This window comes from Anguilla rostrata, chromosome 14 (assembly GCF_018555375.3).
Source record: "Anguilla rostrata isolate EN2019 chromosome 14, ASM1855537v3, whole genome shotgun sequence".
Classification (NCBI taxonomy): domain Eukaryota; kingdom Metazoa; phylum Chordata; class Actinopteri; order Anguilliformes; family Anguillidae; genus Anguilla; species Anguilla rostrata.
This window is the reverse complement of record NC_057946.1, coordinates 18,903,765-18,929,073: the sequence shown is the minus strand read 5'-3', so window position 1 is coordinate 18,929,073 and position 25,309 is coordinate 18,903,765. Positions and strand designations below refer to the sequence as shown.

The 25,309-nt window shown below is 42.4% G+C and overlaps 1 protein-coding gene across 3 annotated transcripts in view; it reads right to left on the bottom strand.

The window, feature by feature from the left end:
* The window catches only part of ric1 (RIC1 homolog, RAB6A GEF complex partner 1), a 66,090-nt gene extending 41,181 nt beyond the window's left edge, over positions 1-24,909 (bottom strand). Inside the window, exons 1-2 of one of the 3 annotated variants that reach the window (XM_064308237.1) lie at positions 24,348-24,909; positions 12,725-12,832 (exon numbers count right to left, since the gene is read on the bottom strand). In XM_064308237.1, coding sequence (XP_064164307.1) covers positions 12,725-12,832; positions 24,348-24,488 — 249 coding nt within the window. In that variant the 5' untranslated portion in view covers positions 24,489-24,909. Of the gene's footprint in view, positions 1-6,531; positions 6,814-12,724; positions 12,833-24,347 lie in introns of those variants that run through there. The other 2 variants (XM_064308236.1, XM_064308239.1) reach the window with 2 other exon arrangements.
* Positions 24,910-25,309: the final 400 nt, after the last annotated feature.

Below are 25,309 nucleotides of genomic sequence, written 5' to 3'. Positions count from 1 at the left end.
CAAAAAAAATTCACACCAAACTACCATCACCAAAACACAAAACAGCAAAATTACAAGGATTAAGCAAAAGAAAAATAATTCTGAGCCTGAAAAGATTTCTTGGGGGGAGGGGGTGGGGTGGATGAGTAAATAGAATTGAATGTGAATAGGCTATAAAGAATACAGCAGGCTTTATTGAACTACAGCAATAAAAAAACTGAAATACAAGAAACAATAAACAACTTCCATGAGCGAAAATGAAGTGCGTCCTTTTCTCTTAACATGAATGGAATATGTGTCATTCATATACATCATGTCATACATCACTAAAGCGTTGTGCACAATCTCAAATTCTGTTTCGGGGGGAAGACATTCAACTTGCTCTCGATGACAAGTTGAAGATGAAAGACAGAAAACACAAAAAACTACAAAAATGCCCAAAAGGTAAACTGCACAGCCAACCTATTCAAAAATCTCGATTAGTGTTTGGCACAGTTGCCATGTCTGGTTAAAGATCCCAGAAAAAGATCCCTATTGCTACAGCCTATTAGGACAGAGAATGAGGATCCTGCATCTCCACGCACTTATGTCTGCAGAAAATAATCTTCATACACAATATGGAGAATGAGAACTAGTGTTCAAAAATAACGGTGGTCTGTAACTTGAGCCCTCAGTCCCGATTGGGCTTAATCTGCCCTCATTAAATGTAGCCGTTTTGAGTGGCCTACTCAAAGTCCTGACCTGAACCTAACAGAGATGCTGTGGCAGGACCTGAAACCTATGAATTTGTCAGAATTAAAGCAGTTGTGCAAACAGTGGGCTAAAATTCTTCCATATCAAATGATGGGAAGCGTTTGGTTGCAGTTATTGCTGCTAAATGTGGTGCAACGAGTTATTAAATTAAAGGGGGCAATTACTTTTTCACACGTGCAGTGGTCGTTGCTTTATTGAAAGTGCATTACAAGCCAAGAGTATATTACACTGATCTAAAAACAGCCATGTGCCGGAAATCCGCCTGAAGAATAAGAATACTTCAGACACATGAATCTGAAACTTGGGGTTACGGGTGCCAATGAGATCATATTTTTATACACTGGGGACAAAACAGACAGGCACAAATACTGGACAAGACCTGCTGCAAGACCCCACACAACAAGATCTCACACTGCCCAAAACAATGAAGAGCTGTACATTATTTATTTTGTTCTGAAATGGCCATAACCAGAATAATGTACATTGACCATAAAGCATTTGCTGGTTGGTGTGTCACCCTGCCACTTACACATAAATATATTTAATGTGCTAAATATGAGGTTATGGCTACCGTATGCAATGACAAGAACAGCTGAACTGCAATTTGGTCACACCTTCACGTGAAGACTATGTGTACGCCTGCTGTAATTCCTACGCGCAGCGGCTGTGGCCTTGGGCCAACAACTCCAAAATTACTCCCAGCGAGCATGTAAGGCCTCATCCAAACCAGATTATTTAATGCGTAAGAACGACTGTGAAAAGACAACGGACAGAAATCATAGGCTTCTCCATCTTCTGTTGCTGGAAGGTTTTAACAGCATAGAGAAAGAACAAGCACATAAGTCTCATTAGTCAAATTCCAGTTCAAGAGAGGTTCTGTGCACAATATAATAACTTGTGACAAAATGTAATTGACCAAAAAGCATTGTGCTCACTCAGGCGGAGCATGCTTAAATTATCGTCTTGGCTTTGTTTCCACTTTCTCAAAATTATAACAGTTTTACGTGCTAATAATCAATTCACCTTCAGTGGGCAGACCTCCCTCCCAGAAACTGAGCATGGAAAATGGGAAAGCAGATACCAACATGGCAGCCATTGTATGGAAATGAGTGAATCTGTTGATCTAGGCCCTATATGCTGTAAATAAAAAGCTCATGTCATAGATCCCACAATGCAGCATTAAACAACCTAGGAGGGGTTTGATAAATGAACACCCCTGAAATGGGGGGAAAAAGGCACACGCACCAAAATCATGCTGTTTTTTCCCCATTTTAAAGATACAAAAGAAAGCAATGATATATAGTACTCCACCAGAACACGGAACACTACTCTCCATCCCCAAAAAGAGAGAAAAGCTCACATTTCTCTTCACAGCCTACAGTGCAAATGAACATGACAGCCATTACCGCATAGGCAAGAGCAATTGTCCTAGCCAGTCACACCACTTTCTGTCAGAGATTTTCAATTACATCAGTTTTTTTTTTTCAGATAATGGTAAAAAAGCACCTTTCTATGAAAAGTAATCATTCAAACTGTGCTTCTAGCGACAGAATAAAGGCAATCTTCCAGAGGAAAATCAGAATACAGAGTTACACAATGAGCCGGGTACATTACTGGCCTACTGGTCTTTTTTTTACATGGCAATAATCTGCCGCCCAAATTACGAATCTAAGGAAGCACACGGAGCGCGAGGGGGGCCGGCTGATTCGCAGGTATTTTGGGGCTCCACTCAGAGCCGGTCCGGCTGTAGTTCAGCCCATTAGCCAGACCTACCTGCTCTGCACCTCAGTGCAAACACATGAGCGTGTCCCCAGAGGCCCCGGACAGGGCACAGTCATTACATATTCCTGTTTTTCACTAGTCTCCCCTCTCCCCTCCCCCACTTTGATCAGCCACAGCCCGATTCCCATCTGAATACAATGAAAAGAGGAACGTGAATCTTCAATAGCAGTGATGGATTTGCACAGCCTTGCTGAAAGCGTGTTTTATAAAAATCTTTATACTGAGCCCCTGGAGCAGCATCCTTTTCTTTGGGTGTGGTGAAAATGGGTTCCTGAACACCTGACCCTCAGAAGCCCCAGAGCGCTCGAGCAGACTTCCTGTCCTGACTTGCAGTCCGGAGTGAGTTATCCACAGTGAAAGGAGGTTTGAAGAAGGTCACGTCGTTCCTGAAATGAGTCTGAGAGGCCCCCAACGGCACTGCAGTTTACCTGAGGACAGGCTCAAAGCTATGTTTACAACAGGAGGAGGTCAAGATCTGCAATGTCACCCAAAGACAACACAGGTGAACCCTCGGGGTGAAGTATTTACAACACAGTTACAATGATTGATGATAAAAATGTTCAGCTTGACCTTGTGTGAGAAACCCAGTGGGGACTCTCATACTTAACAACAAATTATCAGTAGCGCATGTCTTCTTCAAGAATCCAATTGAAAGGTTATTAGGACAGTTTGGCTATTTGGATTGTGGATATTCCTTTTCAGAATATAGGTTCAGCCATGAATTTTCGGTTAGTTTCTAAATAAAAAGGCAATTGTATGTGCTGAAATATGATGGCTGTCGAATAAATGATGTGGAATTTCTTAGGTCATGCTGCTTGGCCTCTGTAATTACCTTGTAACGACTACAGGAACCTTTACGAGTCCTTCATGGGTTAAGTGCGCACATACAGTCATACTTCTTTAATGCGACCGTTACACAACAGGGACATGACTCAAGCCAATAATGTTCTCCAACAGCCCACAGCCTATACAGCCTATTTTCTTTTAAGCGTCTGCTCATTACGTGCAAATCGATTTTTCAAAGGCACAACCGAGAAATATCTAGTAATGAAAGCAATTTAGTGATGTAATTAAGAAAATATTAACATTTTTTCCCCACCCAAACCCAAAATGGCAGTACATTCCACGCTCAAGCCTGGGCGACTCGGAGCCCTGAAGCCGCAGCGGCAGTCAGGCAAATTCAGTGGGTCTGAGAACTGGGGGCCATTCATGAGCAATACCCAGCTAGTGCGGGCATACAAATACCTTCTTTAATTGTCACCCGTTCGGAAAGTAATACATCAGATAAAAATGTATGTTAAAAGCAAGCATCAGCTGAAAGCAGCTGGGACAAGAAGTGGTCTGGAAGTGACATGATTTTCAGGCAAGCTCAGATCTCAACAGTGAAAGGCCTTCTGCGTGTCCTAGGTCCTGCTGTTATAATCTACAGTCTCATTGCCGTGGCCCAAACAGAATGGACAATGGCTCTACCGCCTTTGCAGGGGTCCCCTTCCAAATAAATCTGTTCAGATCTCCCATTGTTGTATGAAGGCAATAGTAATAGTGCCCCTCAACACACAAGAGCTCAATGGAACATCTAAATTCATTATCCACTTACTACGTGTTTAACTAGCTTAGGGTGCATAAAAAGCCAGGCTAAATAAATCCATGTCATTTACCCTGTATTAATCTGGCATTAACATAACAAAGACAGAGTGGTTGTAGAGCGTTAATAAACCTACGCATGGCTGACATTCAAATCTAGAGCGCACAGTATAACTGTAGCTTAGATTTAAATCCTAGTCCTTGTGAGTTTTCAGCATTGGTACAAAAGCAGGCATCAGGGTGTCAGCGCACATCACTGCATAATGGGGCTTACCAGCTATAAGAGATAAACGTTCAGAATCACATTCAGAGCTGCGTTTGAAAAACCAGGTTCACACGGAGGGCTGCCGCCCACAAACAGAAACAGAAACGACGAGATGTACCAAACGATGTTTCCGGCGATCGGATTTCCTGTAAAACCCCAACAATGAGAGGCGCAGCAGGGAGAGACCCGAGGCGGAGGGCACAAGGGCAGCAAGACACGGAGCACCAAGGCTCAGGCACACAGACGGAGCAGAATCATGTGTGGGGAGAGGACAAGCACCAGGACAAGCACCTGTACACAACCAGATGTGCTGCTGTAGAAGTGACACATTATTTTCTCTCTTCTTTTTTGCAATTATGTTCTGGGGCACAAGGTACACAAGTATGTGGACACCCCTTATAATTAGTGGGTTCGGGATACTTCAGCCACACCCATTGCTAACAAGTGCATAAAATCAAGCATGCAGCCATGCAATCTCCATAGACAAACATTGGCAGTAGAATGGGTCGTACTAATGAGCTCAGTGACATTCAACGTGGCGCTGTCATAGGATGCCACCTTTCCAGCAAGTGAGTTTGTCGAATTTCAGCCCTGCTAGAGCTGCCCCGGTCAACTGTAAGTGCTGTTATTGTGAAGTGTAAAAGTCTAGGAGCAACAACCGCTCAGCAGTGAATCGGAAGGCCACACAAGCTCACAGAACAGGACTGCAGAGTGCTGAAACACGCAGCTCATAAATATAGTCTGTCCTCGATTACAACACTCACTACTGAGTTCCACACGGCCTCTAGAAGCAACGTCAGCACAACAATTGTTTGTCGGGAGCTTCATAAAATGGGTTTCTAAGGCCGAGCAGCTGCACACAAGTCTAAGATCACCTCGTGCAATGCCAAGCTTCGGTTGGAGTAGTGTAAAGCACACCGCCATTGGACTCTGGAGCAGTGGAAACATGTTTTCTGGAGTGATGAATCACGCTTCACTATCTGGCAGTCTGACAGATGAATCTGGGTTTGGTAAATGCCAGGAGAACGCTACCTGCCTGAATGCATAATGCCAACTGTAAAGTTTGGTGGAGGAGGAATGGTCTCTGGCTGGTTTTCATGGTTTGGGCTAGGCCCCACAGTTCCAGAGAAGGGAAATCATAATGCATAATGTGCTTCCACCTTTGTAGCAACAGTTTGGGTACGGCCCTTTCCTGTTTCAGCATGACAACGCCCCCATGCACAAAGTGAGGTCCATAAAGCTCTTGCAGCTGAATGTATGCAAATGCCTTCCCAGAAGGGTGGACCAACACCATATTGTCTACATACTTTTGGCCATGTAGTGTATCAGGAAATTCTTAAGTATTTCCTATCTCTTGCTCGTCTTAACTGCAAATGGCAGAGCACTGCTTCAGTAAGATTAATTATTTGTCCCTTATGAGGAAAATACCCCAGTTGTAATTACAAAAGAAAAATCATTACAAAAGAAAAATCATTTTCCCCTGATCTGTCAGTTCCCTATGCCATTCAAATGTTCTCTTTATAAGTGCCATGATGCAACAATGAAGCTAGCTTGGTATGTATGCTACTACAATATATCAATGCTTGCAGTATTATGGGGAAATGATCTTCAGGTGTAAAAAAACACCTTGTTCAAGCTGATCAACTACTATTTTCACTGTACTGTTAGGACTGCACCACCTAGCCAGCTGGTATTAATAATGCACCATCAGCCAGCGACCAATGATTTAAATACAGAGTTGAGGCAATAGTGCAGTATCGTGGGTTACATTACGGAGGCGTTTTTACTGCATCTTGTATCATTAGGCAAGCAGTGTGCTACACCGTATCGATAAAGTGAACATAAACAATAGTGTTGTACTCTAATGACAAGCGCAACTATAAACACAGTTGTAAACAGCTCGTAACATTTCCACAAATAAAAGTAGTATGAAAAAGCCACAGATCAAGGAAGACGTGACGAGCCAGCCAGCATGCTGTATGATGATGTTGTTTGCCTGCCCGTTTGGAGTCGGGGTGAGGGAGATGAATCTTCACTCCAGCGAGCTGCACCTTGTACCCGAGACAAGCTGAAACTCGCAGCCCCCACAGCTGTTGCCTCTCATTAGCTGAGTAAAGCTGAACGGCACTGGGACAGAGGGAGGGAGAGAGAGAGAGAGAGGCTGGTACCTGTAATCGCAGAATCGGGCCGCATACGATGGCTGCAGAGGTCAAGTAGTCCAAGTCAACGCTGGAGGAAATGTTTTCTGTACTGGCCCTAATGATCTCAAACTTTCCCCAACCTTCAACCTTCTCAATCTCCATGTGGAGGAGCAGCCTTCACTGCAGAGACAGGACATGTGTTTCTGTTTTCTCTAGATATTCAAATTTTAAAATGTATGTATAATAAGCTTTCATTACCATTTCCATGAACTGACTGTTGGACTAAGTGTGCAGTGTCTTACAGGTGACCGATTGATTGGAATGTGCCCAGGTGTGTCTACTTGTGGGCCTATTTAAGATCAGCTCTGTGGATTAATGGGGAGGACCTTTTTGCAACTAAGTTTGGGCAGTATGCTAGTAAAGCTTTTGCCAATTGTTTTTCTAAAGGGTCTAAATCATTTATATGTAAATGTCCTACAACTATGTAAAGTCTCAGTGCCTGCATTCCTAGCTTGAGTGTGAATGTATTTTTTCGCTGTGGTAATTTTAAAAAACCCTTTGGTTGTCCAAAGAATCGGCTGGCTTGGCGACACTCCATTTTAGCAAGCATTTAATCATGCTCTTGTGTAACCGTTTCAACATTTTTAGGATATTTAGCTAAATTTGTTTACCCCGTGAAGGCATTCATTTTCTTACTGTATACAATGGTGAATTTTATGTACTATGACTCTGAAGATTGGTAAACTGATGACATGTTTCAGAGGCTTAATCAAATACAGAAGAACACAGCACGGTGATTTATCTGTGAAATCTGCAAGACTGGCTACACACTAGAGCCTTAAAAGATTAGTATGTAGCCGTTTTATCATAATTATCCAACTTCACATAAAAGGTCAGATTTGTATTCAGTATGAAAAACACATTAACAGTTAACCAAAGAAACCACATCACGCCTACGAAAAAATCTCTGCTGAGATTATTTTTCTTGCACACTTCTCAAAATACAAAAGAAAGGCAACAAGAAAATACAGCTTGTTGAAAAAGCATAATGCATCACAGCACCCTCAAAATTATGTCCAAAAAACAGACAGACAGAGATACCTGGACGAACGGGGTAAATAATTGAGGATTGCTTCGTCTAACAAGCACACATACTAAATATTTCACAGTTAGTTTCAAACTCACATTTTAATGACCCGTGAAACACAGCAGCTACAGTAGGACAGATCAACTGCATGTGAATGCTGTTGTGGTCCTAAAGGAAAAAGCTCCGGTATTCACAGAGTCGTTCTGCCTGTTTTCGATACCTCCTGGTGCTGACACCTATCACAGCTGTTTGGAGGAAAAGCCAGGAGATGAGTTCCAGGGTCAGAAACATATGGCCTAAAGCTGCCCTGTCCATCAGAACCAGGTTTGGAGCCTGATCCTGTCACACTCAGGGTGCTTCAAGAAAGACAACGCTTCAGTTCCCAGCTAGCAAGGCATTGTAATTAGGCTATGTACCTCAGGGCCACCCAGATACAAGGCATATTAAAAAATATTTTAGCATAGCATTGCAGGAAGACACAAAAAACAAATGGGACTGGTGGACCGAAGGATGTTTGGCAACTTTCAGTCTTCCGTGTGTGTCCGTACCTTCCATTTCTTGTGGGGCTGGTCGGAAAAATGCTTTAAAAAGCATTGCATTGTGATTTCACCATGGCCTATCCATTTAAAGTTCTCCAGAGAGCACAGACATGGCTCCCTCATCAGATAAAAACGTCACTAATAAAGTAAGTGCCAGTTGCCTACATGACAACACACGAGTGTGAGTCTGCTGAGGCTGGGGTGAGTTACACAGCAGATCTCTCAGCGCTGAGGACTAATCACTGTGGCTCACTCCAGCAGAGTTCGACTCACCAGTTATACGGTGCAAGAGGTCACAGTACTGACTGGACCGGTTTTAGAGATATGAAGTAGACGCATGCTGACCTTATCTGACTCAAAGTCCTGAGCTTTGACTATGCCAACCATTCCTGGGATGCTTTCCACACTCTTGTACTCCTTTATGCCAAGTCACACAGTTATACACGCTGGAAAAGCCATCACAAAGCAACCATGACAACACCTAACAGATGCAGGGACCAAATGACAAAGCATAAAAGCAAGCCCTAGACGTGTCTGCCAGATTTAGATTTCACTCTCAATAGTGAGTGGTGCCAGGGGGGAATGTTTATTTTCCCATTAAAAAGTCAGTGTGTGGATGATAGATGGTCTGTTGACAGTTGCAGTGTGAGGGTCTCACTGGTTCTGAATGCATTCCTCACACACTGCTTCATGTTGCTTGTATAAATGAGCTAATTTAAGAAGCTAAGGACCGGACTTCATATCCAGTCCTGATTCAGATCAAGCTCTGCAGATTCACTGACCTTTCTAGCGCACGCACGCACGCACGCACACACACGCAGGCTCACAGAAGATGATTTGTTTAAAACATTCCTATAATAGAATCACTATATCTGAACCAATCTGACTGAGTAAAAGAATCAACAGTGAAAGCACCTGCGCTTACAACTACAATCCTACCTGGTGACTCATGAGTCACTGCTATGTCAGCGATAAAATATTTTTCTGTCCACATGCTCACTTAAAACACGTAACCAAAATCTGCACTTAATACAGGATTCAAGGCTTTAGTGTTCCCTGTGGGGCATGGCTTCTATCTGTCCCATGTGGAACACTATCTGCCTGACAATTCAATGTCTTCACATCAGCAGTTTCCCCCAATAGCAGGTTCACTTCATTAAACCTCACCAGCCTACCAATGTCTGAAACGGGGAGGTCCAGCCCACTGCTACACTAGTAATCTCTGCCAGGACCAGTTTCAATGGATGACACTACTGAGACTTCAGTACCCAACAGGCATCAGCTTCTTCTTAGCAAGTACCACTGGGCGGACACCCTTAAGGGACTTAAATCAAACCACTACCGTTATTGCATAATAAGCTGTGATTCATGGCACAACACCAACACACCGCTCTTCCTCCAACACAAGATTATAATTTCACAATCTGATGGAGGCACTATAAGCAACAGCAGGATTCCACTGCTGTCACTTAAGTGCAAAGGGAGTGAATGTGGTTAAGCTGCTTCATTCAGCTGACCATTAATAAACAGAGTTATGTACTTGAGTAGCCAATAGCCTCTTCCCAAATGTCACAGAACTGGGCACCAGCTCCACCCGACCTGCTGTCATTTCAGCTTCAGGTCTGAAGCTGCTCCAGATAAATGCTCCTGAATAGCACGCTGTGGCCAAACCACAGCCCTGACTGGCCTTGAATTATATACACACAGAAACTAGGTCCATGTCACTGAAGCAGCAGCTACTGGGACATCAGGAGTCTAATTTCCGCAAGCAAGGCCAGTTCAGTGAAAGTTGCACTCAATAACAGCTCCATCATTGGATTAATATGTTCACAGAGGTAATGGACCAACAGAGCAAATACATTTTACAATTCAAGAATTTTAACAGATGACGTATAGAGCTTACATTCTTTTTACTTACAGTTCATTTATACAGCTAGATATTAACAGAAGCAAATGAGGTTAAGTACCTTCCTTAAGGCATTCCCTCCTGGGAACCCACAACCTGTGAGTTGCAAACACAGTTCCTTAACCATTATTACACTGCTAGCCTGGCAAAGGCAGAGAGGCTCTTCCATAACACCAGAGACATTCAGGTAGTGGAAACACTCGTACCACACAAACTGCAGTACCTGTCTCTGGCAAAGCTCTCCATTGCAGTATCTTTGAGATGGCTGCGGGCTCAAATCCCACACGGCAATGCTGTTCTACTCAACAGCCTGCAGCTCGGCTGAGCAGATAACATCTTCAATTCAATTCAACTTTATTTGTATAGCTCGTTTTACAGAGATACTGTCACAAAGATGCTTTACAGTGGAATTGGGCAAAAAACCAGACCTGAATCCCCAAAAAGCAAGCTACTGAACTAAAAACTCCCCAGTGGGAAGAAAACACTAAAATGGTGGTGATAAAATTCTCCCCAAAGAGAAGAAATCACAGGAGGAACCTGGCTATAAAGGGGGAGCCATTCCTCCACGGGCCGGCCCTGTGTAATAGTTGAGACAGAATGAATGGTAGCAGAAATGTTATGAGGGATCTAAAAAGCAAATAATAAAATGGGATGGACAGGTTACAGTCAGAGGTAGTTAAATGAGGTGATAAAAACAGGAAGTCCAAGCAGAGAAATATGCAGTAATATGCAATTCAGAGGTGCACCTCGATTCACATAAAGCAGCAAAAGAAACAGCCTATTCCATCAGTAATACAATACCTCTGGAACTCTCAAGTACAGAACCAAAGTTATTACAGGATATGGCTTTGCATTTTTGTTTATGAAAATGTTTAAGTTACATTTTTCATGTCATGGAGACTAATTAGAACAAGTACCACAGTCTTACAAGGGCAGGCACTTTGCTCCAATTTTACAATGTCTAGGGTTAGATTTACAGTGCAAAGTGAGAAGGTGTGAAATCTGTGGAGCCAGCTGCTGAGTATCCTGCATTTCCTGTCAGTGCATACAGGAATTACAGCCAGAAGAACACATTACAAGCTGACCCGATCTAATTTGTGCACACACATTTCATTTCCTCCAACTGAAATGTATACTTATCTACATATTGTTATTTCTGTTTGGTGCTGCACTGGCTACAGTAATGGTGAAGGTCACGTAGCAGTGCATATTTTCAGGAATAAGCCCAGATCCACTAATGTAATTAATTTTTTTGGAAAACACTGCATGAAAACAGCCTGTTCACGTTATTCAGAGACAGTAACCTTTGTATTTGATATCTTTGCTCATTCTCTTTTCTCATTTTCTCTTAATGGAGAGCACAACACACATTTTCAGTATTCCGTGCACTCCACCTCCCTTTACAACGGTTTTTATTAGTCTGCACAAAAAACACACATTAATAAACACCAGTGTTTCCCTTGTATTTATTCAGTTTCTCAGAAGCGGGGAAATTTCATTGCCTGATTTTACAGGCTCTATACAGAATGTGGGTTGAGGGAATTCACAAAGTACTGTACTTTTAAATGAGTTTTTAATAAACGTTCTTCATCATTGTGCAGGCGTCTACATCTCTTGAGATCTGACCTTCTGAGTCCTGCGACTACTCATGCTTTCACTACAGTAAGGACAGTGTAGTGCTGAATAACAGCAAGCGGCAAAATAAACTACATCTGTCAGGACACAGACAGAAAAAAAGCTTGATCTCAAGTCAAAAGCAATGCACTAAAAGGGGTAAATGACGTTGTAGAACAATTCATATGATCATAACTTCCTTTTTAAAAAATTTTTATATGACATTAACATAAGATTTCCTCAACTTATTTGCAGTTGATCGGGGGGTTACAAATGACATGTTTCTGAGCAAATCGTGTGAAATATCAGAATTATTCTCAGGGTGTTCCGTTTCCAGCATGCTCCACAAGCCAAGGAGTTTTTCCTGTGCAAAGACTGCAAGAGGACAGATGCCCTGTACACACACTGCAATAAGCTCCTTCTGCAGGATGGACACTGAACAGCAGTGCAAGTGCACCGGGCTGAGGCCTATTCAAGAGCTGTACCAGCTGGTCATGTTCTGCAACCACACAGAAGTGAACGCTTACATAAACGACTGACATTCTGCACATTCTTTGTGGCCCTCTTCACAGCCCCCGAATGCTGAGGTAGCCAGAAGCCTTTATGAACACCTAATCCCCCTGAGTGCCCGCTTTCTCAGGCCCCGCCCCCACTGGCTCCGGCCCCGCCTACAGAAGAACATGTTCTGTGGGCCCTGAGTACCTGGCAAAGCCTCTATTTCTCCAGAATGTAAGACTCGTGTGTTGTTCCTCCGGGGCCTAGATTATCCTCACTGACCAGCAGGAAAGTTTTTACTACCCCTGTGAAACAGAACAGGTCCCATGAACTGGGTAAACTGCACATGACGCATGCGTGCCTCCATGCGTTTCCCCATTCACAGGAAAACCTCCCCATGGAATCAGGAAAACACACGTTTGAGCTCATAAGCACCCAGACATGGCGGCACGCTCTCTCCCATCCGGGCCACTGTGTTCCCTCCTCAGGAAAGCGTGAGAGACAGGACGCTGTTCCCACCTCCCCTGGAGCACAGCGTTCCCCCACAGCAGATAAGAGAAATGAGAGCGCTGTACTCACCACCACCGCAATCATGGAGTCATCTGGCTTCCACTCGGCCTGCTGATAGGGTCCAAACTGCGCGGCTGCCTTGGCCGACTCCACGTAGCTCACAATCAGCACACTGGGCTGCAGAGGCAGGAGAGAGACAGGAAGTTACACAGCGCCCCAAACTTCAGTCCACACCAGCACAAGGCTTTCTGGAAGGTACAGAGCGCCCCAAACTACAGTCTACACCAGCACAAGTCTTTCTGCAGGGCCTGCACCATACCTCTGTAGAGTCTACCCCTGCTTCTGTATAAATGCCAGAGACACAGATAAAAATATATTTGCAAGATATCGCCCCCCCCATCTTAAAGATCTCATATAACTGTTACCATTTTTATCGCATAATAGCCAAAACCTCTAGTGTTCAAGTTTAACAGTTTATATTCAGTTTTAATTGTAGTGCTGCAGCCATAATTTTGGCTACAGTACTGTGCTGGTATGACCAACAGGATGCATAAAACATGTTATAATATTCAACGATTCACCTCATTTTTAGCGTGGGTTAAGGTGCTAGGCAACAGGTGGCCTATGAAAAATCAACTTAGGCTGCCAAACTCAGGAAGTAGGCCTAGGCCTTAAATATACATACTTATCTTTTTTTATTTACATTTCTGGGACATCTGGGTTTAATCTACACATAACATAGCTTACATAACACCTGTGTGGAATATGCAGTTATATTAAAATCAGACACGACCTGCATGGAAAGAAAAGTTTTGAAGAAAGATTTGCTTGTGTTTGCTTTAATAAAGTGAAACGATAACTTGCAGTATTCAGTTGTCCCCCCACAGTGTAAAATCATCAGTCCATCATGGAGATGCTTTGAGCAGGGCTACCTGACATTAACATGATGCAATAATATGAAGGGTAACCCTCGTTTGACACCAGCTGTCACTGTCGATAAAGCAGGTAACAGTGTCTAGAAATAAGCACAACCCAAATAAAGATTTCATTTCATCACGGTTGCCACAGAGAGAAGTCCTACACAACAAAACAGAGAAATTGGCCTCTACTCCCAAATGCTTTCCAGGTTACTGACATAATCAGTTCTTGGGAACTTGGGATTTCGAACAAATTTCAGATGAATTTATGTGCTGCCTCATAAAAAAAGGTGCTGGCTTTCTTCAAACTTCCAAGTGATTCACGAAACTCAAATGGCACTGCGTGACAGCACGTGAGCCCACAGCCAGGCTACATTTCATTTCAGAGAAAGAAACTCCCCAGAGCCACCATGCAGGTCCTCGCCCTGCATGGCTGAACACACGTGGCCATCTTGGTTTCAATCACTCCAGCACACAGCTGCGTCTGCGAGCCAGTTCTGTCTCGTTACATCTTTAAAACGCTGCAGCTTTCACTTCCATTGTGCGGTCTTCTTTTTAATCTCAGACACTAACATCTATGGAGCACCCTCTCTTAGCAAGCCACATTATATAGGCTATTATTACGAAAACTGTGTTCATACATTAAGCTGGTCTTATATTCATACACATCGAGAAACAAGATGTTTGCGCAAAGAACAACGGATATTCCGCCACTTCCTTAGATTCACAGCCTGTGAGCGTGTGTGGGTGTTCGCTCATTAAATGCTTCAAAATACACCATGTACAGTTCTGCCTTGAAAGCACTCCAGCCATCTGGAACATTTCAAAGGATCAATTATTTCATTTTTGCCGGTTGACAAAATGAAGCACTTACATTTTTTTTTATTCAACTAAACGTACAATTCATATTACTACACTTAGAATAACTGTTGTAGATTTTTTGATGGTATGTTTTTTAAAATCTTTGACAAAACAGTAAAACAATCTGCAGTCAGGAGCCTGTCTGCCTTTGACTGACAGTCAGATGGATCTGAGCTCAGCTTCTTCATGAAGTGAAGAGGCGCAATGTAATCCAGTCACACACAAATTCCTCTAAGGAGTCCCACAGTGTGGAGGCATTAAACACTGGAACTGAAAATGAATCTGATCGAGAGAAATCCAGCTGCACTGTAACGGCAAACCAAGCTGTATTTTCCCCCAAAGGGTTAATGCTGCCCATGAAGAGTGAACGGCGGACCCTGGATGGATTAAAGCATCACAATGCAGCCCCCCTACCTTCAGCTCATTCACACTGCTCATTTGGACACCTTGCTGCTAATCAAATAAGCACTTCTACCCAATATGCAGTAGCTGGCAAAAAAAAAATCCATTCGCACATTATTTTGCATGCAGCAGTTGACTTTAGCTTTCCTATTTTATCCCGGCATTCTGCATTATCTCACGGATGTAAAAAGGGCCTTAAGGCAAAACAGCCTTTCAGCTTACAGCAGAACACTACTGACAACACACTGGCCTCAGAGACTGATTTCTCTTTGCTCGGAGCAAGGGAACAATGCATTTGTCTGTAAAAGACAAGGCAGCCTACACCGACACCAGTCACTTGTACTGCTGAAACTCACACAGAGGAACGACCACACAAGACAACTCAGAACTATGAGTCATCACTAACAGAGACAGGTACTGCACGAGAGGTCGCCGAATCCTGCGGAGTTCACTCAGAGTTCCTGCGGTTCTCTCTTATGAAATCTGATATCTGCCATGGCCAACTCTTCTACCTTATGACCCCTGTAAACCCAGGACATGCACAGACTCTTGCCTATCCAGAAAGGAAAAGCCTCTTAGTGCAGAATTAATATATACTGGCCCCATTCATTCAGGGAAGATAGACTCAGAACACTGAACTCGCATGTATTACGGGCTTTTAAATGAAATGCACACTTACAGCAGAGCAAGCTACTGGTGTTAGTATTAGCAAAACCCATTTGTTCACAGTGTATTAATCAAACACAGACTGCTGGGTTCCTTCCGTTCTAATGATAATGCTTTTATGCAGGGGGTTTAAAATCGCGGGGTTTAAAAGCTTCTTAAACGGTTGGTAACCCTTAACTATGTTTTATAAACATGCAATCTACAGCTACTTGTCTGGTGAGAAGTATATAAGCCACAGTGAAAAATGAGCATAACACCAGCTTGCATCAGGGCAAATGAAACTTTAATCTAATTTATTCCATAAGTGAAAGGAAAACCTCTATGGTATCCCCCCGTAAGCCTTGAATGGGGGAGGGGGGGGGGTCCTGACACAGTGTTAATTAGTCAATCACAATCAGCGGTTAACCAGGGTTACATCGCACTTGTGAAAAATTATTGATAATCCAAACCCTTGTCCTAACACTTTCCAGGCTCCACAACTGTAACGCTAGCCTAACCCTAATGTGAATTGTAAAGCTTAGGTCAAGCCCTAGAGTACATTAAACATGTGATTTTGCCTATTAAAATTGACGGAAAACAACTAAAATATCATGAATTCATTCATTACATTCACTCATGACACTCATAAAATGTCCCACCCCGAATCCCAATGACAATACACTTTCCTGAAGGGGAATTCCTCTGTAAAGACACTGTTCCGTGCTATCCAGCATGCAAGGTAAAAAGGTAGACTTTATTTACCCACAGAGTGTTTGATTTCACATGCGACCAACTGACCAACCTCTCAACCTTGCCATGGCAGCAATGTGGGTGAAGTGAGTGGGCATTGCTCTAGGGATGCAAGCGGGGACAACAGCTGCCGTCATGCCCTCAAGCGGAATATATAAACGGATATGCTCCAGGGAGCAGAAACCTGTGCAAATGAATGTCATATGTAGGTCACTTTAAACACCTACAACACTAATGTATGCAGACAGTGAGTCCAGGGTCTTAAAACAGAAACATCCGGAGACACTGTACTACCTCACAGAATTAGGTTAACATAGTTAGGCATGTGTGTCAGCATAGAACAAGTGATCCTGACTACACTGTTCTTTAACTGAAGGCAGAATACTACAGTCCACAGAACTGTCATAATATTAGCTCTGGCTAGGAAAAAGCTGAGCCACAGTAGCTAGAGACAGGGGTAATAAGCCAATACTCCAAATACAAGCAGTTTTTGCATTTTCAAGACTCATTTCTAATTACAGGCTAAATCGGAGCAATCCCAAAAGAATTTTCCGGTGGTAAAAATAAAAAACAATGAGGGAAACAAAAACCCAGAAGGTGGCTTAGCAAATACTGGAGGAGGGTGTGTGGTGCAGTCCACAGGACAGCCAACTCTCTGCGCATTCACCCCCCTGCCAGGGTACTTTCTGTAACTGGAATCCCATCTCTTTCTGTAAACTGCTCTTCTTTCCCCTGTCCAAATAAAGTAGGGAAAAGAAGGGATGATTGTCCACTGTCCTTTAAAAAAAATCTATCAAGCCAATAGTTTATCACCATCAGATGCTTACAAATCCCTCTCTTCTCTGAAATCCCAGTCCTTTTCCCCTCATTTCTCACTAATGTCAGCATTACCCTCGGACTTCTGTAGGTAATAAACTAGCAATGAGCCTCCGTTGGTGATCGTTCCTTACTTTCAGACTAGATAAGCAACAAATTGATTCTTGTTTGGAATTTGCACAGAAAACAGAATCATTTTACATAGGAGATTCCAGGTTCAGTATGGTTTTACAAGTGTGGCTTCTGCACACAGATTTATGAAAATCCTATCATGGGCAAGATATAATTCATATTTCTTATTCAATCTGGCAATGGGCCCAGTTGTATTCCATGTCAAACTGTTAATAAAAAGCGAACTACAGGGAGAAACTGGAAAAGAGAGATCAAATAACAGGATGCAGCCCAAGGTCCCCATCACACAGAACAAGGAAACCAGAAGCCAAGAAGCTCAAGACATAAAAAAGACATGTTCAAAAGAATGCTGCAGAGATAAGAGTCCAGACATCACGCAATCATCCGCACACACATGTAAAGAAAGTTCTTTCTGCACATTTCCAGGGCAGACAGCTACCTTTTCTTTAGGGGGGGGCAAGACTTGAGAATGTGTTTTTTTTTTTTTTTAATCTTGGCTACAGCGTTACATTAACGCAGACAGACCTGTGGATGACATCACTACAGGATTTCTGATGTGGTTTCATTAAACTCCTTTAACTGACCACAACTTCCTGTGAGTAGCCATGGTGGTACTGCAGTGCATGAGGACTTTAAAACTGAAGCAGAGTTCACAAAGACAAGACGCAAATTACACAGTTTTCAATACTTCCACCAAGATGACCGCCCAAACGAAAATTGACAATTCTCTTTATGGTTTTCAAAAGACAAAGGTCACTCACACAAATAGAACTGACAGGCATGGGCAGTGTTTTTTGTCTCTAGGTCTAAGTTACAAAGCAATCTGCCATACATGCACAGAGACCTACACTCTTTTTCTTTTTAGTTCTCTGAGGAACATGCATATTCCCCAGGGGACTAGAGAGGAAAGAAGACACAGGTTTTTAAATAACATAACTAAAAACTCAGACGTCTTCTACTGCAACATCCCCGATTGAGTAAAAATTAATATCATGGCAACCCAACCGAGTTATCTTTCTGTTACTGTCATACTGCCCAGCTCCAGCGGGAATGACAGAGTGCAGCATGGCACAGAAACAAGTAAACACGTTCACGGTAAATAGCAATTTACACAAAGACTGTTTTCTTATCATCACAGGTTGCAACTCCCAAATGGAAGTACAATTACTCCACATCCACAATGGTGTCCCTGTGCTACTGTGTAGCTGCAGTCAGCACTGGAATGGACAATGCAGAGAATTAGCCAGCTGTGTCATTTTTTCACACAACATTAGAATGTGTAAAACCGGGACCATCGCAACCGCTGACCAACGGCACATGAAATACACGCGATAATCATCGCATACACAGCCAGGGAAAACAAACCCCAGCAAGAACACCGTCACTCCTGGCGACCAGAGACGTCTGTTTTGATTACACTGTCCACCTAACTTATCTAGTTAGAGATGAGGCACTGTTTATTTGCACAAATGGGATTTTAAAAAGGGAATAAATCGAACTTCTCCTTGCCCTTTAGACGGGACACTGTTTTCTTTTTAGGATAAATAAAACGGACATGTCCCCATGCATGGTTCAGCAAAACAGATGAAATAGGGGGGACTTGCATCCTATTACATTTCAATTTCCATGTTTTTTTGTGCTCATGAAACAAAAACTCTTACAGGCAACTGATTAGCCTGTAAGAACCTTAATGAAGCTGATGACACAGTGAGTTAACCAGGACCAGCAACAAAACACACTTACAAGCAACATGCTCTTGTGTTACACACTTTACAATCACTTTAATGACCCACTGCACTTTTGGTTTTTATGTGTCCAGAATTCTTAACCCACAATACTGGTGGATTATATAAACTAGATGCTACATATTTTGGTAATCCATCGTTAAGACGGTAGAAAATGTATGCAAGCTAGACTGCTTGGAGTTTAAAACTTCTATAATCATTGGCTCAACAGCAAAATACTGATAAACATGTACTGGTGTTATTGATACAGATTAGAAGAACACCATTTTAAAGGTAGTGCAGTGTACTTGTTAAGCATGCAGTGTAGACAAATGCGTCTATGGGCCCATGCCCTTATACAGGAAAAGTGCTTTTGACAATGTGTGTGTCGAGTGTGATCGCACAAATAAAATACAGAGGGATTCATTTAAAAGAAAAATAATCAACAAAGGTAAACTTGACAAAAATATGTTACACAACGTCTTATTCCCTGGATGAATTTCTGAAATTGTATCAAGATGTAGCATCCAAACAGTCTGAGGCTGAATTTGGAAACAGTCATCAGTGCAATGACCTCATAGTATACAATTTATGGTTTAAGATTTAGGACCAAGGAAACAATTCATCCTGCAATTCATCCACAGCTTCTCTACCAGTATGTTTTAACGCATTAAGACATATATTTTTACTGATTAACATGAAAATTCATTCATTGTTTGTCCTCCAACCCCTCAAAAGCTATCAAGCTCATTTTGAATAAACACTGGTTGGATTTAACTTTTTTTGACATTCGCAAATAGCAGAAGTCTATTTTTTTAATATGCTGGATAAAAATAATTCCACATGAATTTAAAAAGTGCAACTGAAAAGCCTTGCTCCGTACTCCTTCACTTAGCCTGTGCAAAGGCAAAGTGACAAGATGACTACATCACTAAGCCACAGTCGAGCACAGATTACGGAGAGCACCAGGTCTGAGGGACTACAGGAGAGCTGGGATTACAGGCCACGGCTCAAAGGCTGCCTGTGTCAGCAGGTGGCAAACAAGCCAGGAGGGAGGAGGCAGGCTCTAAATGGTGAATTAAGTGTGTCCTATAGCCCCGAAAGATGGACCCAGCAGCAAGTCCAAGTCCCACTTTACCTCAACAGAACAAATGTGAGATGAATAAACAAAGTCCTTTACAGAAGCACTTATATCAGGGGTCTGCAACCCTGGTCCTGGAGAGCCACAAGCTCCACAGGTTTGTGATGTTACTCAGCCCTTAATTAATAAATTAGAGCAGTTGATTACACAGTCAGCTCATTTTACCTGGTTACTTGGGGTCTGAACTGAACAGAGCATGTGGCTCCCCAGGCCCAGGGTTGCAAACCCCTCACTTATATGCACAATATACAGCATGAGGAAATACCTGATTTTGGGCGTAGAACCCTGGAGACTGACACAAAAATAGGCAACATTTTATTTAAAGATGGAGTCATAAACCCAACCAACCACTGAGTGACTCCCTGGCTCAAAATGCACACGGATCAATCCTGTAAGCAGAGTGGCCCTCTCACACCGGTAGCTGCGTACTGTGACCTTAAAATAGACCTGGGGGGGGGCAGGACTGGAGGCTCACTGGTGCTGTAATTAAGCACTCACACGTACTGTCTGCAGGTGGAGAGTGAGAAAGGGGACACCTGCTTTATTACCAGTCTCAGCAGTGGCGACATGCCACACAACACCCACCATACAGACGGAAGCGTGTTTCTGAGGCTAATGCGCGTCTATCCTGGGTTTCGGAATTCTGAAGCTGTCCAAATTTGCAAGCTACATGAGTCTTTATGTGCACCCAAAACTAAACGGAAACTGTCCTGAAAACGAAACCTCTAAGTCATGATATCTGACACTGTCTCACAGGAGAAACCACAGAACTGTGAATCCAAAGAAATAAAATACAAAAGAAATATGTGCCTCCAGCACATCCTGTCCACACTACAAGAGTCTGCAAGTAGGCAGCAATGACATATCTCATGAATCAGTATCACTATCTTTATGCAAAATGAACAAAATATATTTTATCTACACAATTCAACATCCTATGAAACTTCAATTCATGCATAAAATAATGGTGCATACTGAAATGGCAAGAAGTAAAGTAGGTTATTTCCGAAGCTATGCACAACCAACTTGCAACTGAAACTGAAAGAAATATATTTGTTTTAACAGTTTCATTTATGTTCATGCGCATACATTACATGTGTGGTACAACGCAATGAGGATATGCTCATTGCACATATTCACAGCCTGTTCATAAATTGTTCGGTATATTATGACAGGCTAGCTTTTCCCTGGGAGGGCGAGAGAGGACATTTTCTGTAGGGGAAAAGGCCTTGTTCAGGGGAGAGAACACTTCACGTGCCCTCCCTGCCAACATGCAATTTCAGCAGGGTTTTTAAAAATGGAATTCAATTTCTGTCAATAGGGTCTGCTACAGTGCCACTGTGCAAACCTCTTTTCTTCTGCGCGGTTGCTTGGTTTCATCTGTTTTGGGGCTTGGCGATTCCTCCCTTCTACAAGAATTGCAATGCTTTCAGTAGCCCTGGCATGCAGAACAACCAACAGAAGTTCCCCAGATTTGTGTGAGGCTGTGAGCTGAGCAATCCTGGTGTGAAAACACAATGTCACCGTCGCCACTATTCAGAATTTTTTTTAAATATGTAAACTTTGGCTTTGCAAACATTACAAGTTACAGGTATTAGTCCACCATCGCATGCGTTTGAAAACCCCATTTCAAGAAGCTTCATTTCTAAAAATAACCTCTGAAAACATCGGTCAACACTATCTGACAGGACAAGGAAGGTTGTGCAACCACTTAAGCCTGTGCCACCGTAATGTCACAACATAAACAGGGTAGCATCCACTGTAGCTGACTGAGGCACCATTCCAAAAAGGAGCTCAAATAGGAAAGTTTGTGAGGTTGTGAAATCACAGACTTTACACACAAATTCTGTTGGCAGATGGGAGGAGAGGAGATTCAATAACAGATTTCCGGGTACTCACAAACTTTCAAGGCAGATAGAAAAAGAATGGGAGTACGGAAGGGTATGACCAGCTAAAATACAATTTAGCCTCACTATTTATGCAGTCTAGTCATTAAAACAATGTCAAAGCATTGTGACAGTGGAAATTGGTGTAATAAATACATTTCACAAGATTGTCAGATGGACTTTAGGAATGCAGAGCTCACAGGCAGTCTTCATTTTAGGACTGTAACCTTAGAACATCATAACATTTAAAGTTATGTCAATCTTACATCTTTCATGCATTATTTAAGGCAAGTACACAGTAACTGCCATTACAACTGCAGGATATTTGCATGCTGAAGTCCAATACAGTGGAAAAAAGAGACCGATAAATGCTTTTATAACCATGTGAAAGAAATAGGCTAAGCCAACCTGTCTCTATTTTGTAGCTGTATTGGACTTTACCGTGTAAATATCCTGCTTTTTTAAGGTTAGTTACTGTGGAATTGCCCTTTAATGTTTAGAGGCGAACTAAATAGCCAACAGGGCATTTCTTATTGAGACTAAGAACATGCTGTCAGGTCAAACAGGCTGTTGCAAACATCACAGTGGTACAGTGCCCATTCAATCCACTTAGACATCATTCGCCGAGATCTGCTTCCACTACCAGGAATATAATTGTACATGAACATCACTGTACACAGACCTTTTCAAAGAGAAGAGACTGAAATCACAGTCACAGAGGGTTAAAGATTGCTTCCTTCCATCACTTCACTGAGCTCAGCTAAGGAGGTGAAGACGGCTTGCCTTGAGTCTCAATAGTGGTGTTGTGGCTGTTGATTCAGTGCACTGCTTCTCTAACTCACTACCAATCAAAAATGTGTTGAGGAGTCATTGTTGTACAGCTATTTCATGCATCCTTTGAACAAGATTTGTCCTTCATAGCGTTAGACTGGTGTGATTGGTTCTATAACCCAACATTCTACAGACAGAACTACACCAGAATATGTTTCTGGAAAAGGTGAGGACCATAAGGAGAAATGTAAATGTTGGAGGACATGTTTAAAAAAACAGAAGCACATCCGTTTACTTGTATTTGGTCATCTTTAAGCAACTGTACTTCTTGAAAATGGAGGGGCCACGTCTTATTGTCAGTGAATTCACAAAGGATACAGAAGTTCTGCACCTCTGTGGTTGCAAATCTTGAAGATCGGGAGAAAATCGTGGCTTAAACAGCAAATTTACTTTGATTAATAGAGCTAAGGTTTTAACCAAGGTGTTAACAGTAACCTCCTCAATGACTTATTGTAAGGTTTACTCATTTGGGTTAATTCCTATAAAAAGGTTTGTGAAATCTGTGGAAAAAATTGAGAAATTACAGACCTAACCCCGTGGACCCTGACTACCAAATGGGCAATAATTAATAATTCATATTTACATTTTAACATTGTATCTAGTTTCAGTCATGAAGAACTAAAAACAGACTTAAGGTCCACCAGACAGAGCTGACCTTTCCTTTACTGGGTGGTAGCCACACACAAGTTAGCATCCTAGAGAATGTCCCGTTTATGACTGCGAAAGTCGAAAGGGGTATATTACAAGAAAGAACAATACATGTTTTAGAACGACTGCTTAACAACGTATTCGGTTATCTAAATTTGCACTTTCAAGGAAAGAAAATCACCATGAATTAACTTAACGTGACCCTTTCTAATTCTATGCATATCCCACGCTCAACAGAGCGATCGCATGACGAATAAAAACCCAAATGCCATTGTTTATTCCAAACATTTATAACAATTTTCCAACTGTTGCCAACGATTGTTTTATTCAACCTACATTGCACGCGTGTAAAAAGCTAGCATTTCATCGGCTATTAATAAGTTTGGTTTGGTAGACATACGCATATAGTAGCTGCAATGCTTGCTAGTTTCAGACATACCGATAGCTGATGCGTGCATGCTAGACAGATAGCTAGAGCAAAGTAAGTAATTAGCCAATATTTACTTTAGGTAGCTTAGGTATATTTGTTAGCTAGCTTGCTGCCTACCTCGACTGCTGATCGTGCATAATGGTCTGACAAAGCAGCAAGCTAATGTTAACTAGCTCCACGTAAGATCGGCACATCCAACAATAACGTTGCCCGTTTAGTTTACTGGCAGCGTTGTTGGGTCATTGAATTCGATATATTACCACAGCAATGGTTGACATCTTGCATGTACAACTAGTTTGCTTTGAAAGTGAGTGAAACTGCAAGAGATCTTTCCACGCTACGTTGCCAAGCTGGCAAGTTAGCCAAGGAAGCTAGCAAGACATTAGCTAGCTAGCATGAAGTTTAAACTCAGTGACGCGGCAATCAATCGCACAACCAAGTGTTATCGCCAGCTAGGGCTAATGCTCACGCGTGCTTCTAAAAAATATATATTTGTATCTCACACTTACCCGACTGAACCAGATGCTGAGCTGAGTCTCTGACAACACAGCGAAGTAAAATCTTTGGGAGCTTGGCTGAATGTGAAACGGTTCCTCTTCACTTCTAAGGGGGCAAAGTAGCCTCCGGGGCCAGCCGGTTAAAAAATACATGACGAATAAATCCTAATTCTAGCCAACAATAACGTAGAGTAGCCAAGCAGTTAAATTCCTATAATCTCGGGATACATAAGTGAATCCGTCCCACGGATACATTAACAGTCTGCACTCCCTTTGAGTCCTCCAGTCCAACACCCGTACCAAAACAGTGTCAGCTAGCTAGCTGGAGAGCTAGCAAAAGAGCCACATGAAGCCGAAGCTTTTCTGATAAAATTGTTCGAACACAACACCACAAGTTTCTCAGCTCAGCGCAGCATCAGACTTTGGTGTCACAATTATCCCGAATGCCATAGCCAACTGACTTAACATTTCTGAAGCTGCATTCCGTGTTGATGTGGCTAACGCTGGATTGAATATTTTGTTGTGTTCCTCTAGTCGTCGCCATCTTTAGTCTTTCTATTTAACTTCAATCTGATTCGCTCTCCCTGAAGGGGCCTCTCCGCCCCCTGTGAACTTCGCGTCGAACAGGAAGTTGAGACTCTACGTCATTTTCTTGCACGCAGCAAAATTCTGTTTTGCTGGCGCCATCTGATGGAATATTATTATACATTTTTGAAAAGAGAATTACACTATATTTTGCTCCATTGTTGTCTTACTATTAATAATTTAATTGTGGCGTTAATCTTCTTCCCACAAGAAACTCCTAACAAGGCTTTGGAACACAATACAATTTAAAGGTTACTTTTCATAGTTTTGGGCACAAATAAATCGTAATGTAACACAAATTTAGTTGCACAACTGTCACACGATCACAGTTCTTTAACTAGGGTTACTTTATTATTTACCAAGCCATTTACAATTAAACTTGCCATTTG